Source organism: Canis lupus, chromosome 18, assembly GCF_048164855.1.
Source record: "Canis lupus baileyi chromosome 18, mCanLup2.hap1, whole genome shotgun sequence".
In the NCBI taxonomy this organism is placed as follows: Eukaryota; Metazoa; Chordata; class Mammalia; order Carnivora; family Canidae; genus Canis; species Canis lupus.
The window spans coordinates 46,820,090-46,835,316 of record NC_132855.1 but is presented as its reverse complement, the minus strand read 5'-3'; the positions used below and the strand labels follow the sequence as shown (position 1 = coordinate 46,835,316).

General features: G+C 35.1%; 1 protein-coding gene across 30 annotated transcripts in view; it reads left to right on the top strand.

Annotated features, from left to right (window-relative positions):
* ADAM22 (ADAM metallopeptidase domain 22) overlaps positions 1 to 15,227 on the top strand; it is a 224,622-nt gene that overhangs the window by 157,527 nt on the left and 51,868 nt on the right. For all 30 annotated transcript variants that reach the window (XR_012011081.1, XM_072784293.1, XM_072784299.1 and 27 more), the window contains 8 exons: positions 420 to 494; positions 2,115 to 2,186; positions 3,033 to 3,199; positions 4,635 to 4,719; positions 5,728 to 5,818; positions 7,229 to 7,280; positions 11,952 to 12,051; positions 14,886 to 14,957. Coding sequence is in view for 29 of the 30 variants with exons in the window: in XM_072784293.1 (XP_072640394.1) it covers positions 420 to 494; positions 2,115 to 2,186; positions 3,033 to 3,199; positions 4,635 to 4,719; positions 5,728 to 5,818; positions 7,229 to 7,280; positions 11,952 to 12,051; positions 14,886 to 14,957 (714 nt within the window). In the remaining variant the exon portion in view is untranslated. The remainder of the gene's footprint in view (positions 1 to 419; positions 495 to 2,114; positions 2,187 to 3,032; positions 3,200 to 4,634; positions 4,720 to 5,727; positions 5,819 to 7,228; positions 7,281 to 11,951; positions 12,052 to 14,885; positions 14,958 to 15,227) is intronic.

Here is a 15,227-nt window from a genome sequence, read left to right as displayed (position 1 = left end):
TTTTGATTATACAGTACGGCATTATCCATGTTAGTGTCTATCAACGAATGTATCAAGAAAATATGTTATATATGTTATATACGTATAATGGAGTTTCAGCCTCTAAAAAGAAGGAAATCCTTTCATTTGTAAACATTGGTGAACCTGGAAGGCATTATCCTAAATGAAATAAGCCAGACAAGAAAGATAAATCCTGCATGGTATCACTTATATGTGGAACCAAAAAAAAAAAAAAAAAAAAAGTCAAACTCACAAAACAGTAGAAAAATGGTTGCCAAGGGCTGTGAGAATGGGGAATAAGCAGAGTTTGGAAAAAGGGTAGTGTGATGTGTGACATAATGTATAGCATATTTCTTAGTTTTCCACAGCCAAGTTCAGAGGGCTTATTTAGGTGCTATTTTTCCTTTACCATATTGCAGCTTCGTCGACATCCTCGTAACGTAGAGGAGGAGACCAAATATATTGAGCTGATGATTGTGAATGATCATCTAATGGTAGGATTTGCTGAGTTTTTTGTTTGAATTTGTCTGTGCCTAGAGGTAAAACTGGTGTGTGCAGAAGTAGGTTTTGGAAGAAACAAGAAGCCCAGAAAATTATAATTTGGAGAAGACATTTGTGTAGCCAAATATATTTGTTAGCCAGTAACAACCTCTAAATTGGAAACATTCTTAGGTGGAAGTAACTAGCAGTATTTTGTAAGATCCCAAAAATATTTCTTTGACTTAAAATTAGTCAGCCCTTTGGATTTGTTAAATGAATATTTTAATATTGAAGAAATCAGTGAGGCACCAGTAATATGATGCTTTGGTTTGCAGTGTACAACTTTATCCTAATAAAAGAAAAGCAGCTTTTCAATTTCTGACCTACTCTGCAGCAAACCATATGGAAATGCTTATATAGACAAGCAGTGAAGATTTTGGGATAGGATTCTGGCAAAACTTCCTTCTTGATGAGTCATTTATTTTGACTCCAAGTGTGCATACTCAATTTATGGGCATGTTGCAGTAAGTAGCTTACATTGAGCACTTAACAGTGAGTTATAATGTTAATTGCTCTATGTAGCCACCGTTTTAAACTAAACATGTTCAGTGATGCACATTGCTGAATTTTACTTAATTTCAGGTAAAAATGCATTTTAATTTGCTTTGAGTGATTTGAGGGAAAATGTACCATTTGTTTGCATATGATTAAACAGATATTGATCATCTATTATTACTGTTGCTAATGATAACAACAACAACAATAATAATAAATCTAGATTGAGTGCTGCTTCTTTGTTCAGGCTAAAACTAAGTTTTATCTTTCTAACTTCTTTGAAGTCAATGAATGTTACTGTTTCCTGAGATTTTTTTCTTGATCAGAGTAAGTTTTAAGAACATATATTTGGACATTTTAGGATAGTGCACATTTAGATGTCTATAGAGATCTGTAGGCAGGTAACCCAAATGAAGTAAGCCAGATGTAAAGCAGTAGGGAGAGGTGAGGCCTGTGGCAAAGGAAGAGACACATGGCCTGTCTAGTGGGAGTGGCTGCCTCTTAGTACCTGCTAGTTATCAACATGGGAGGATGCTAATTTTAAGGGAAGCCAGAAATCAGGTTTTACATGGTATTTCCTGGTTTTAAAAACACTGTTGAGGCCAAACAAAAGGTTTATTTCATCCACATCTAGTCTTTAAGCTAACTCTTTGTGACCCTTGCTGTAGGGCTTTCCTCTCCTTACTAATTAAGTCTTGTAGAACCTGTAAGTTTTTATACTTATAGCAGTATTCATGTGTACTTTTTCTATCCACCCTACTTAAATTTGTATGTCTTGCATTCATAGACAACTTTCATATATTTTATCATTTTGAATAACAGTTTTGTGTTAAAAATAAACTTGTGAAATGGATAGAATAGGTATTTTTTACTTCATCTCACAGTTGAGTAAACTGAGGCCTCAAATTTTTAAGAGCCTTGCCTCAGACTGCACAGCATATAAAGAACTAGTTCTCAATTCATGCTTTTTACAGAAAGCCATAGAGATGTTTCAATTACACTGTTTTCTCTGCTTAGGTGATTATTTACTGATGACTTTGGAAGCCCTTCATTTGCTTTTTTGTTTGTTTTGTTTTCAGTTCAAAAAACATCGGCTTTCTGTTGTACACACCAATACATATGCGAAATCTGTGGTGAACATGGCAGATTTAGTAAGTATCAACTGGATTCAATATTGTCATAGAGGAATTTCATCTCCTGATTGCTAACAGATGGGATAATATGGTTCTTAAAATTTTGGTGCTCTGAATTGCTCTTCAGGCAGAGTGTCCCATAAGTTCCTAGTGACCTTGCAGTGGACTTCATTGATTTTGATCTTTGGCTGGGAAGATAATAAAAGGAGGTGGTTAAAGTTACCCATGGATTTATGCTTGAAATTACTCCTTATATTTTTCACATTGAAAAATAAGAAGTTGAGTCCTAGCCCTTAACAAAAATATTCATGATATATTTCCAACATCAGAAAAATATACAGTGGTTGTGCTATTTTCAAGAGAGTGCCTGGTTCTGTGGGAACGATACACTAAGTAATCCTACTGTATTTACTTTCTGAATCTTTTCTTGACAAGGCAATGCCGGTACTTTCTCCACAAGTTTAATTGGAGCCAATCAGGTTACATAGAAATCATATCCTTGAGGATTCTTCATTGTCCTGTTCTTTGCTTGGGAAACCCAAAAATGCATAAATTCTTTCTCCAGGGTACCAGACAAGAGACTCAGGGAGATCCTTGAAAAAGGGTGCAAATATTTGTCAAGAAGTGATCTCTTGTTTCTAATTAGTGCTCTTTTCTTTGGGTATTATTTGTAAATGGTTTGACTGTTACTCAAAGAAAATGCATGTGAATTAGAAAAATAATTATCTCCCTTAAAAACAATGTAATTTTTTACATTTAACTAAAACTCAAGAGTTTTCATAAAAGGAGCCTTATAGACTTATTCATAAATCATTTGATTTTACCTCATGTATAGCCGGTGTGTTCATTTTGTTAATATATCAGATATATAAAGACCAACTGAAGACAAGGATAGTATTGGTTGCCATGGAAACCTGGGCAGCTGACAACAAGTTCGCCATATCTGAAAATCCACTGATCACGCTACGTGAGTTTATGAAATACAGGAGGGATTTTATCAAAGAGAAGAGTGATGCAGTTCACCTTTTTTCGTACGTAGCTTATGATTTATTACTCTTTTTGGTTCCCTGCTGAATGTTCCATTACTTGTGACAGAGATGTATCCTTTCTCCTGTGTAATGCAATTAGGATTTGACATGCTAGATACATTTGGAAGAAGTTTTAAAGTATAGATTGTTTGAAATTGTCATGAAAGTGTAAGAGGTTTAATTTTGAATTATTTTATTATTGCATGCATATTTTTACTTAATTTTCAAGAGATTCAATCAGCGTTTGAGTAGAAGTACTGTTAATTCTCAAAGAATATTCTTGACAGATTATATTCTTTTAAGTTTCTACATTTTAAATGTTAATGTTACCTTTGCTTTGGTTCTAAGGGGAGATCTTAGTATTTCTGGAGTTTATTTTTAATTTTTTCTCACTTGCATGGGTTTTTTTAGGGGGATAAAATGCATAGTTGATATAACAGCATTTAAAAAGAAACCTATTATGTAAAGTAAGATCTGTTGAAGGAAGTTATAAGTGGAAGTAAAAGAGTATTTTGGGTAACTTTTGCATTTTACACAATTTCAAATTTATAGAAAAGTTGCAGGAATACTACAAGGAAATATCATATGCTCTTTACCCAGATTCATCAATTTACATTTTGCCCCATTTGTTTATGGTTTTCTTCCTTCTTTCCTTCTTCCTTTTTTCTCCTCCCTTTCTTCCTTTTTTCCTTTCATCCATTTATCTATCTTTTTTTTTTTTTTCCTGAACCATTTGAGAGCAAGGGGGGAGATACTCACTTATTGAGCCTTCACTACTAAATACATGTATGTTCCCTAAAGATGAAGACATTCTCTTATATCACGAAAGTAAATTATTAAAACTTGAAAATTTAACAGTGATACAATACTTTTAAGTAACCCATCTTCTATATTTAACTTTCTCCAATTGTCTGAATAATGTCATTGATAGCTAATTCCCTCTCCACATTCAGGAGCCAGTCAGGGTCATGCATTGCATTTAATTGTCCTGTCTCTTTAGTCTCCTTTAATTTGACAGATTTCCTTAGCCTTTCTTTGTTTATTGTGGGCTTAACATTTTTGAAGAATGTAGGTCAGCTATTTTATAGAATGTGCTCCATTGTGGGGATATCTGATGTTTTCCTATTAAGAGATTCAAGTTAGGCATTTTGATCAGAAGTGATTTTGTATCTTTCTCAGAGTACATCATATTAATATTTTTTAAAAACAGGTATAGTTCTGTTGAAGATATTGCTCACGTGGGGAAATATCCCTCAGAAACTCTTTTTTTTTTTTCAGTTATGTGTGTAAACAATATTCACATTCCTCCCTTACCTTAGGAATATACAGTATAAGAATGTATTTGCATTGAGAAAATAAGTGTGGTAAATTAATAATGAGTGGTACGGTGATATTTAAACTCTGAACAGTAAGCATTTTTCATTTCCTTTTCTAAAAGGGGAAGTCAATTTGAGAGTAGCCGGAGCGGGGCAGCTTATATTGGTGGGATTTGCTCGTTGCTGAAAGGAGGAGGCGTGAATGAAGTAGGTGTGAACATCTGTACAATACAAAGTGGTATGATGGCTGAAAATGTTTTCCTAATATTTAAGAGATAATTTCTCATATTCCATATTCCCTAGATGTTAGGTTGTTTTATTCAAAACCAGTATGGTTACTATAAATGACTGGAGGACAGAGGATAAGAAAATAATGGAAGATAATATTTGATAATTCTCTTCATAATTCTACCTAGAATAATCTCCAAATATAGCTATTTACAGATTATATAGGTAAAGTCTTTAACTTTATTGAAAATAAGGCCCTATTTTTTTGGCTGATTTCCTAGAGAATTGAATAATTCCCAAAGCACTGGCTTACTATCTAACAACCCAGTTGGAAATTTTCTTCCTTCTTCAATATTTGGCAAATTTTTGGAGAAAAAATAGACTAAGTTTTCCAAAGAGTTCCTTTTACCCCTCAGGTACTAAGTCTGATGGAAGTGATCTAAAAGAAAAACACTTGAGTGTACATATTGAAAAAATATCTATAGGTCTTCTCAAGTTTCTTTTGCCCACACATCATTACCATATCTTATTACTCATACCATTTGTTTGCTGAAGCCACATCCTTTTTAATTTGGGGAAATTTCAGGAGTGCAAGTGGACACACAAAAATGAACAAGTTTCAAATAATTTAGACATTTATTTTTTTATTATCTGAAAGGCTAATTTAAGTATATACAAGTATAGGTTTTTGAGAAATGTCACTAGTGAAATTTGGACTCAGAGTTAGGCTTAAATTTCTACACCCAAAAGGTGGTGATTCTCTGGCTTCTAGTCTTCCATATAAGATTGAATCAAACATGGATTTATTTCTTACAGTGTTTTCCCAAATGTTCCGTAGTTCAGCTTTAGCTACTGTATGTTTAACCTCTGCTAAATAAGATGCTTAGAAATTACTTATTTCCAATTATATTGTGACATTTTTCTCTGGCCCATCTTTAAAAAATAATTTTTGTTTACATGTCTTTTGTTTTTGTTTTTGTCTTTCAGTTTGGGAAAACTGATTTAATGGCAGTTACACTTGCCCAGTCATTAGCCCATAATATTGGTATTATCTCAGACAAAAGAAAGTTAGCAAGTGGTAAGTTCAGCCTTGTGGTTTAGTTGTATTTAAAATAGACCATCTATAAATATTTTGGAGAATGAGATTTTAAATTCAGTTACTTGATCAAAAGAGTTTGGGTGATAGCATAAGATAAACAGCTGGGACATACGATATTTTTTTCAAAAGTGATGAAAGGTGATATTTGCCCTGGAGGTGAAAATTTTTCCACGTGTCATAAACATTTAAAACTGTGCGATGATAAATTCATTGTTGAATTTGACCTAAAAAAGGACAAAATAAACTCAGGTAATTTTAAGTGGCCTAGTAGAGAATCCTAGGCATGTTGGTTTAAGGCATACTGTTTTATTATGGTTTATTTAAAACATCTCTTGAGACTCCTGGGTGGCTTAGTGGTTGAGTGTCTGCCTTTGGCTCAACGTGTGATCCTGGGTCCGGGGATCGAGTCCTGCATCAGGTTCCCCCTCAGGGGAATCAAGCATCATATATTTGGAGTAATTTGATTAGAGCCATATTTATTCCATTATTTTATAAATTTTTAAAAATTTTTAATAAAGATTTTAGTTATTTATTCATGAGAGACACACACAGAGAGAGAGGCAGAGACATAGGCAGAGGGAGAAGCAGACTCCCTATGGGGAGCCTTATGTGGGATTTGATCCAAGGACCCCAGGATCATAACCTGAGCCAAAGGAAGATGCTCAACCACTGAGCCACCCAGGCGTCTCTTATTTTATGAATAACAAATATAAATATGATTGTTTATATTAATAATAACTATGACCATTTTATGAAGTGCCCATTATACGACAGATAACTGAATGCCAGTATTATCTACATCTAGATACTCATTTAATCCTCAAGGTAATCCTGCAAGACCTATTGCTAGCCCATCTTACAGAATAAGGTGCCTGGATGTGAAAGGGTAATGTCTCCAAAATTACTCACATATTAAGTGGCAAGTCCAGATTTGGGGGCCAGGTATTGTAAACCTTTCTGCCTAACCAGTTTACTGTGCTGTCTTCTAACCAGCAGCCTCGGTGCAGAGGTTTTAAATCTGGACTGGACAAGAAATTGTAAGAATTCCCATAAAGGACTATGAAACCAGAACCCTATAGTGATGCTATTTCATTGGTTTTATATTGTTAAGCCATTTTAAAGCATTTAATGAATGTTTTAAAATAAGGCCACTTGTTAAAATATCAAGATTTTACTTTAGTAAAAATTGTATAATCTTGATATGGTCAAAGTGGATTTTTGTTATTATGAATTGCATATAAAACTTTGAATATAAGGAAAATTAGAAAGTGGGTATTGCTTTTTAAAATGTACTTAAGGAATAAGGTGAAGATATACTTTTAAAAATAGACTACTATACTGCACCTGTTTTCACTCTGTAAAAAGGCATGTGTTTTCATTTTCTCTTAGGTGAGTGTAAATGTGAGGACACGTGGTCTGGATGCATAATGGGAGACACTGGGTGAGCCACATCTTTTGAAAATAACTCAGTTTTCCTTTCCCTGCTGTGCTGTTGTCTCCTTAGGAGTATGATACCAACAACTTCGTACGTGGAACCTCACTACAGACATTAAAAAGAAAATTGGGTGTAGATTTTCTCAGTGGCTCTGTATTATAAAATATTTTCATAAAATAGTCTCTTATTTATAAAAACAATTGATGTCAGTTAAAATAGAAGACCAAAGACTTTGTTAGCCTTTAATCTAGGCTAGAAGTGTAAGAAGCAAGGAATAGCTTTGTTCTTCATGAATTACCTACTAATTTTCTTTTCTTTTGACTCTTCAATTCCAATTAAGTGGGTTGTAAAAAGTAGTGTGCTGGTAAGCGGATTCTCAAAATCAAAAACAAGAAGAGCCTGGATTTGTAGCTTTCTCAGATTTTTGTGGCTCAAACACAATGACTGATCTTAAGCTATCAGTAGTAGGGCACCGAGCAAGGAATAGGAAATAGAAGTATACATTCTGCTCTCCTGAGAAGGGTTTTCATTTTTTATGCCCTTCATACACTATCAGGTGCCAATCTTGTATTTATTTCTTCTTAAGAAACTGTACAACCATTCCTTTCGTGCTAAGCTCAATCACTATATCTTTAAACTTCTATCATCTTGAGCTCTTATTATCCTAATAACATTCTAGATACTCAGACAACTTTCAGCCTCCCTCTCTCCCCTCCTGAACTCTGTTTCCATCATCATTGAAAAGGTATAAAGAGTAGAAGAGTGGACCCTTGTATATCATCACCCAGCTTAAAAAAAAATACCACCAACATAGTTAAATCCCCCTTGTGTTCTCTCATACTGCTCTCCAGCCCAAGTTACTGCTGTCTTGAATTTGCTTATTATTATTCACAAACCCTTTTTAATACTTTTATTACTTATATGTATGCGTTGAAGTAATACACAGCATTGATTGCATGTTTTTAGTTTATATGAAAGGAATTGTACTGTATGTACTCTTCCGTGATTTGCTTTTTTTGATCTTTATGTTTGTAAGATTTATCCATGCTAGTAAATATATAGCTCTAGTTCATGGAATGTATTCAGCACAGATTTCTCCCTTCTCTTTTTCATGCATGTGAATCATATCATTTTTCTGCTCAAAACTTTTGTGACTTTCTCTTGTCTGATGAATAAGGTTTAACGTTCTTCCACCAGCACCTGGAGGAAGTGCATTATCTTTCTTCATCCTATTTATAATCTCATTTTCCACTGCTATTCATGGTCATTTGCTTATTACCATAGTTATATAGGGGTTTCCAGCCTTTTTGATTTTCTAACATAATCCTACATGGATTTTAAGCTTCTTAAAAATTTGCTCATCATAAATGTACATTAATTTCCAGCCTCTTTGGAGTCCTTCGATATATTCTCTTGATTTGGAATTCTCATTTTGCTCTAACTGCATTTCTAGCCATTTGAGATTTATTATAATTTTAACTCCTGCATTGTAATTTAATTCTGTATGTCCTTATGCTTTGCCTCACTAGTTCGTTGTGAATTTTTGAGGATTACATCTTAGCTAATAGGTGTTTCTGTTTGACCTTACATTGTAATATCTTGACACACTTGATTTTCAATAAATATTTATTGATATTGTAATTTTGAACTTCCAAGAAATGTATGAGAAGGAAGATAAATGATAGAGAGGACTGTATATGCAAGCATGTATTAAAATATTTTACAAAATATCTTTGGACTTTCTGTTTAGTAATAGAAGGAAATGTTAAAAGTCCTTATCCATAGTTTCAGTTTTCCAACACTTACTAAATTACAAGCTAGAAGTCCTTGTCTTTTAAAAGCTATTTGGTATGTTATGTTTGATTATTCTGTTTAATTACTAAAAACAAAATTTTGTAGACTGTCTGCCTAGATTAAGCATAATGTGTAGCTAAATCAAATGGCAACACTCAGAAATGAACAAAGCTCTTTCTATTGGAACTCCTCTGATATCAAGTAGATGTGTGCAAGAGAAAAACTTTAAAATAAAACGTGTTACATGATGCTATATATAATTTGAGCTGTGTCAAACATCACCAGACTATTAATTATGGACACTTATTTCCTGTGGGTACTTGCCCTCTTGTTTCTACTTTATGAACTTTCTGTTTACTGCTACATGTTGGAAAGCAGGTTGGAATTAATACCAGTCCTATTTAAAGGTATAAAAACTAGAATTTTGAGAAAGCATTGAATATAATAGATATATTTTCCTGCCAAAAAGATTTTTAGGAAGAGCCTAGGGAAATTTCTGCTTTCAGGTATTTGAAGAGCCATGGCATGGTAGAGGAATTAATCTTATTTGGTACAGGTCACTTCAAAGAACTGTGTGGGACAGTTTATAGGAAGTCTGATGTGGCACGGTGAAGGTAAGAACAGTCTACAAATTCCAAGTGTTTATATATAGAAGAGCTTTCCTGTGAGGTCGTGGGTTTCCTATCACTGTTGAGAGCAGACTGAATGCCCAGCTGGACAGTGGGCAGGAGCCTGGGCCAGGCTGAGACCCCGGAGGGCTCCTTTGCAGGGCAGGAGTTGAACTAGACTTGGGAATCCAACACAAAGAGTTATTCACTTTTCCTTTGCCACGAGGGGAATCATCTTGAGTTTTGACCAGTAGAATAAAGAGGGACTTGAAGAAACCTTATTTAAATTCCGTAACTTAGAGATATGTAGGATGGATTAGAGGAGAAGGCAATAAAACATTGGCTAGGGTGCCATTTGAAGGGAAAATTAGAAGTAATATGCATAACAAATTTTTAAAATAAAGAATAAATTTCATGACCTGTTAGGAAGATGAAATGAAGGAGGTAAAATAATTCAGATAATGTAAACCCAGAATACCTTTATTTAGCACAAAACACTTGAAAAATTAGTTTAAGGTAAATTATCACTGTAAGTTCCATTCATTGATTCACAAAGCATTAATGTCTGTGCTAGAAAAAAGTAGGGATGTAATAGGACATAATACTTACAGGCTGGTGGGAGAGACTTTATAAAAACTATCTGTTTTTATTTTTTTAAGATTTTATTTATCTATTCATAGACACACAGAGAGAGGCAGAAGAAGAGGGAGAAGCAGGCTCCATGCAGGGAGCCCGATGTGGGACTCGATCCCAGGTCTCCAGGATCACACCCCAGGCTGCAGGCGGTGCCAAACCGCTGCGCCACCGGGACTGCCCAAAACTATCTGTTATTAATTGTGTCCTCACTTTAATAAAAGCTCAATGTAAAACAATTGTTGAAAAATAGAGAAGGTTAAATTTTTATTACTTCTTGTTATTCAGTAATAGCCATGGTTAATGGTAAAATACTGCTAATCAGTACTTTTTCTTTTTCCATTTTATCATTGTTTTATAAAATTTGGATCTTGTATATGTCATTTGTATATTTTATAGTTAACATTATATAGTCAGCATTTCTAAGTCTTTATTTTTCAGTGTCATAATTATTAAGAATTCCATGGTATTCTGTTTTATTAATATATCACAGTTAACAGTTTTCTTCTAAACATTTATGTGATTTTTATGGCATTTGCTATTACAAATCATGCTACCGAAAGTTTCTTTCTTCTTATGTCTTTGTACCCATAGCTAGTTATTTCCTCTAGAAAAATTTCTTAAAGTAGAATTACTAGATTTAAGAATATTTCTGATTGGGATCCCTGGGTGGCGCAGCGGTTTAGCACCTGCCTTTGGCCCAGGGCGTGATCCTGGAGACCCGGGATCGAATCCCACATCGGGCTCTCGGTGCATGGAGCCTGCTTCTCCCTCTGCCTATGTCTCTGCCTCTTTCTCTCTGTGACTATCATAAATAAATAAAAATTAAAAAAAATATATTTCTGATTGAAGATTCTTAATACATATTGCCAAATTGTTCTCCAGCTACATTTCTTTTTCTTCTGATCCCTTATTACCCGTTTTTGGATTTTGACATAATCTTAAGAAAAGTTGCAAGAATAGTAACAAAGAACCTTTTTGTCCTCTGAATCCTAATTTGCTAATTTGATACCCCATCACCCCCAAATACCTCAGTGTGCATTGCATACAAACAAGTCCATCCTCCTACAGAACCAAAGTGCAACCAATAAAATCATCTAATTCTTAGCCCTCATTTAAGATAGCCTTGTATTCCAGAAATGCCTCCTTAACAAGATGGTTCAGAATCAAGTGTATCAAGTGTCGCATTTAGTCTTTATGCCTCTTATCTTACTTTAGTCTGAAACAGTTCCTTAGTTTTTCTTTGACTTTCATGACTGACACATTCACAGATTATAAAATCATTTATTTTGTAAAATGTTCTGCAATTTGGGATCCAGCCCAGTTTTTATATTTAAGAAAGACTCATTATGAAATAAATTGTTCCAGATGTTCTTTGATTGAAAATAGAGGTATGCGTGTGTTTCTTTTGAATGTATATCCTAATAATGAACAGTCCATAGTCACTATCAGTCACTAAATGAAGAATTTAGAAATATACTGGTAGAATGAAAGTTTTATGGATTTAACACAAATGTACATATGTGAAATTTATTTTTCATTTTTAAGGATGATGTTACAATTTTAACAATGTTCAAGACTAGCATACAGACGAGGGAGACTAAAATTGTACCCAGTTATTGCTTTTTTTTCTGTCTTACAGGTATTATCTTCCTAAAAAGTTCACCCAGTGTAATATTGAAGAGTATCATGACTTTCTGAATAGTGGAGGTGGTGCCTGCCTTTTCAACAAACCTTCTAAGGTACTAAGTGTGATCAGAATTATTAGTAATTAATCTTTCTAAGGTATTACTTAGCCATTGGCTCTTACAAAAGAAAACTTTCCAACTTGACTTCTATGTCCCTATATTAGATACTTGAAATATATGCATTTTTATTTTATTTTTTTAAGATTTTATTTATTAATGAGAGGCAGAGAGAGAGAGAGAGAGAGAGACATAGGTAGAAGGAGAAGCAGGCTCCCTGCAGGGAGCCCGATGTGGGATTTGATTCCAGGACCCCAGGATCATGCCCTGAGACAAAGGCAGATGTTCAACCACAAGCCACCAAGGCATCCCTGAAATATCTGCATTTTATTTATTTATTTTTAATTTTTTTAGATTTTTAAAAAATTTATTTATTAGAGATAGAGACAGAGAGAGAGAGAGAGAGACAGGCAGAGGGAGAAACAGGCTCCATGCTGGGAGCCCAATGTGGGACTCGATCCCGGGTCTCCAGGATCACGCCCTGGGCTAAACCGCAAAGCCACCGGGGCTGCCTAATAGCTGTATTTTAAAGTCAACTTTAATCTTAGACATTTTGGGTTATTTTTTTCTAATTTATTTATTTGAGAGAGAGAGAGAGTGCATATATGTACATGCAGTGAGCTGGGTGAGGGGCAGGGGGAGAGGGAAAGAGAATCTCAAGCACACTCCATTCTGAGTATAGAGCCTGATGCAGGGCCCATGCAGGGCTAGATCCCAGGACCCTGAGATCATGACCTGAGCCAAAATCAAGAGTTTGTTGCTCAACCAACTGAGCCACCCAGGCACCTGGCATTTGAGGCTATTCTGAGGGGAATAGAAAACAAGTGTAAATGAGACAATGTGTTTTCTAAAAAATGATTAGCTTGCAAAGATGGTTTTATTTTCCTTTTTCATTTTCTTGGTTCTTTGTATATGTAATCACAACTCAAACTGATGGAAAGAGGGGAATTTCTTTCTTCATTACTCTCTACCCACTGCCTTTCAGAATGAGCAGCATGATTAAAATTACTTTTACTTCTCAGTATGAAAACCAAGGCTGCTTAAAGCAAAAAAGGAGAAAGTCTTTGTGTACTTAGACCTTGTCAGAGGCATTTCCAACTTGCAGAACAGTCTCTGGTTACTGACTTGAAAGCAGATCTTCCTCATGTATTTGGAAGATTGCAGGTTAAAGCAGAATGCTTTGTCCTTGTTAATTATGTGAAATATTATGTGTTTCTGTGTGTGTACTACAGTGATATGTGGCATTGCCTTTATAATCATTTACCAGGTTTCATTCTTTGTCTATTCCAGTGAAATGTAGGAAGTGTATCATATTGCTTTGAAAAGCAGTGACAGGCAGCCTGGGTGGCTCAGTGGTTTAGCGCTGCCTTCAGGCCAGGGCGTGATCCTGGAGACCTGGGATCAAGTCCCAAGTCCAGCTCCCTGCATGGAGCCTGTTTCTCCCTCTGCCTGTGTCTCTGCCTCTCTCTCTCTCTCTCTCTCTCTCCCCCCACTCCCCCCCGCCCCCCTCCCCCCCGTGTCTCTGCCTCTCCCCCCCCCACCCCGCCCCGTGTGTGTGTGTGTGTGTGTGTGTGTGTGTGTGTCTCATGAATAAATGGGTAAAATCTTAAATAAAAGTGACAATTTTAAAGACTCTTTGCAAAAGCTTCAGAAGGGATATTTGAACTCAATCCTGCTGCTGTGAATGAAAAACAATTCAAGTCTCTTTACCAAAATGACTGATTATTCTGAGTTCAGAGTAGAAGAATAAATGTATTTTTCATCTGGATAAGTTTTAGTTTTGGCTTTCAAAGCTGTTTCATTTATTATGATCCCTTTCAACTGAAAATAGAATCTAGAGATATATTGACTATTTGTAGGAGAGGAGAGAATATTTGAAATCAGGAGGGGATTTTGTTGTCATTGCTGCTTTTTTTATTGTTTTTTTTTCCCTCTAGTTATTTAAGAAAGTGTGGGTGTGGGTATCTGTCTGTTGATAGGTATGTGTTCCATTCCATTCTATAATATGTAAACTTTGATGAACTTCTGAATGAATATTATATAACTGGGACATAGCAGCTACTTATTAATTTTACCTATCACCATAAGATAAGTTATGCTCAAAAAATAATGAAATTAATGGAGAGTCTAAAAATAAAATAATCTTAAAATGTACTCTTGTATAGGCCAAAAGTTGCTTTCTTCTCTGGGGCAAATTATTATTACTGTGTTCTGCAAAGCTATGCTAATAGGGGAAACTATACTTTATATTAAATAAGTGGATTTATTAATTTGCATGATGTTTTCATAACAAATAACTTTTTATTTCACAAAGATATATAGTTTGTGAAGGGTTTTCACAGATGATTGAACTTGATCCTCACAATTTGTGATGTAAATGGGCAGCTAATATTATTATTATTCTTGCTTTAAATATTAAAGCACTTGTGCTCTGAGATGACAAGTTATTTGTCCAAGATAGGTAGCTGATTCAAGATTTGAACCCACACTTTCTGTCTCCAAATCTCTTGCTTCCTGTTTGAAATGAATTTTCAGGAGTCAGTCTGGCTTGGCTTCACTCCTTGCTAGATCATCTTTTATTTTGGTGGCATTTACCAGGCTCCATATGTATATTATTATATGTAAATATAATTAAATCTGAAATAGAAACAGAAGTAGACACTTTTGTTCTAAAGTTCTAGAGTTAGCTTTCAAGTTTGGGAAAATAAAAATATACTTGGAAATGACTGACAGGTATACCGGATGTAGAATTGTGGCACTTATGGTCTCTTATAAGGTCTTTGATCTTGATTTATCCATATTTTAGTTCTCTGTCTGATTTCATCCTGCAGCTTCTCGATCCTCCTGAGTGTGGCAATGGCTTCATTGAAACTGGAGAAGAGTGTGATTGTGGGACCCCGGCAGTAAGTCTCTGGGTGTTTTTTTTTTTTTTTTTTTTTTTTTTTAATTTATGATAGAGAGAGAGAGAGAGGCAGAGACACAGGCAGAGGGAGAAGCAGGCTCCGTGCACCAGGAGCCCGATGTGAGATTCGATCCCAGGTCTCCAGGATCGTGCCCTGGGGCAAAGGCAGGCGCCAAACCACTGTGCCACCCAGGGATCCCTCTCTGGGTGTTTTGATGATTTTATTTTTTTAGGTTATTCAGGGTCATTTCAAGTCCACACACGAGATATA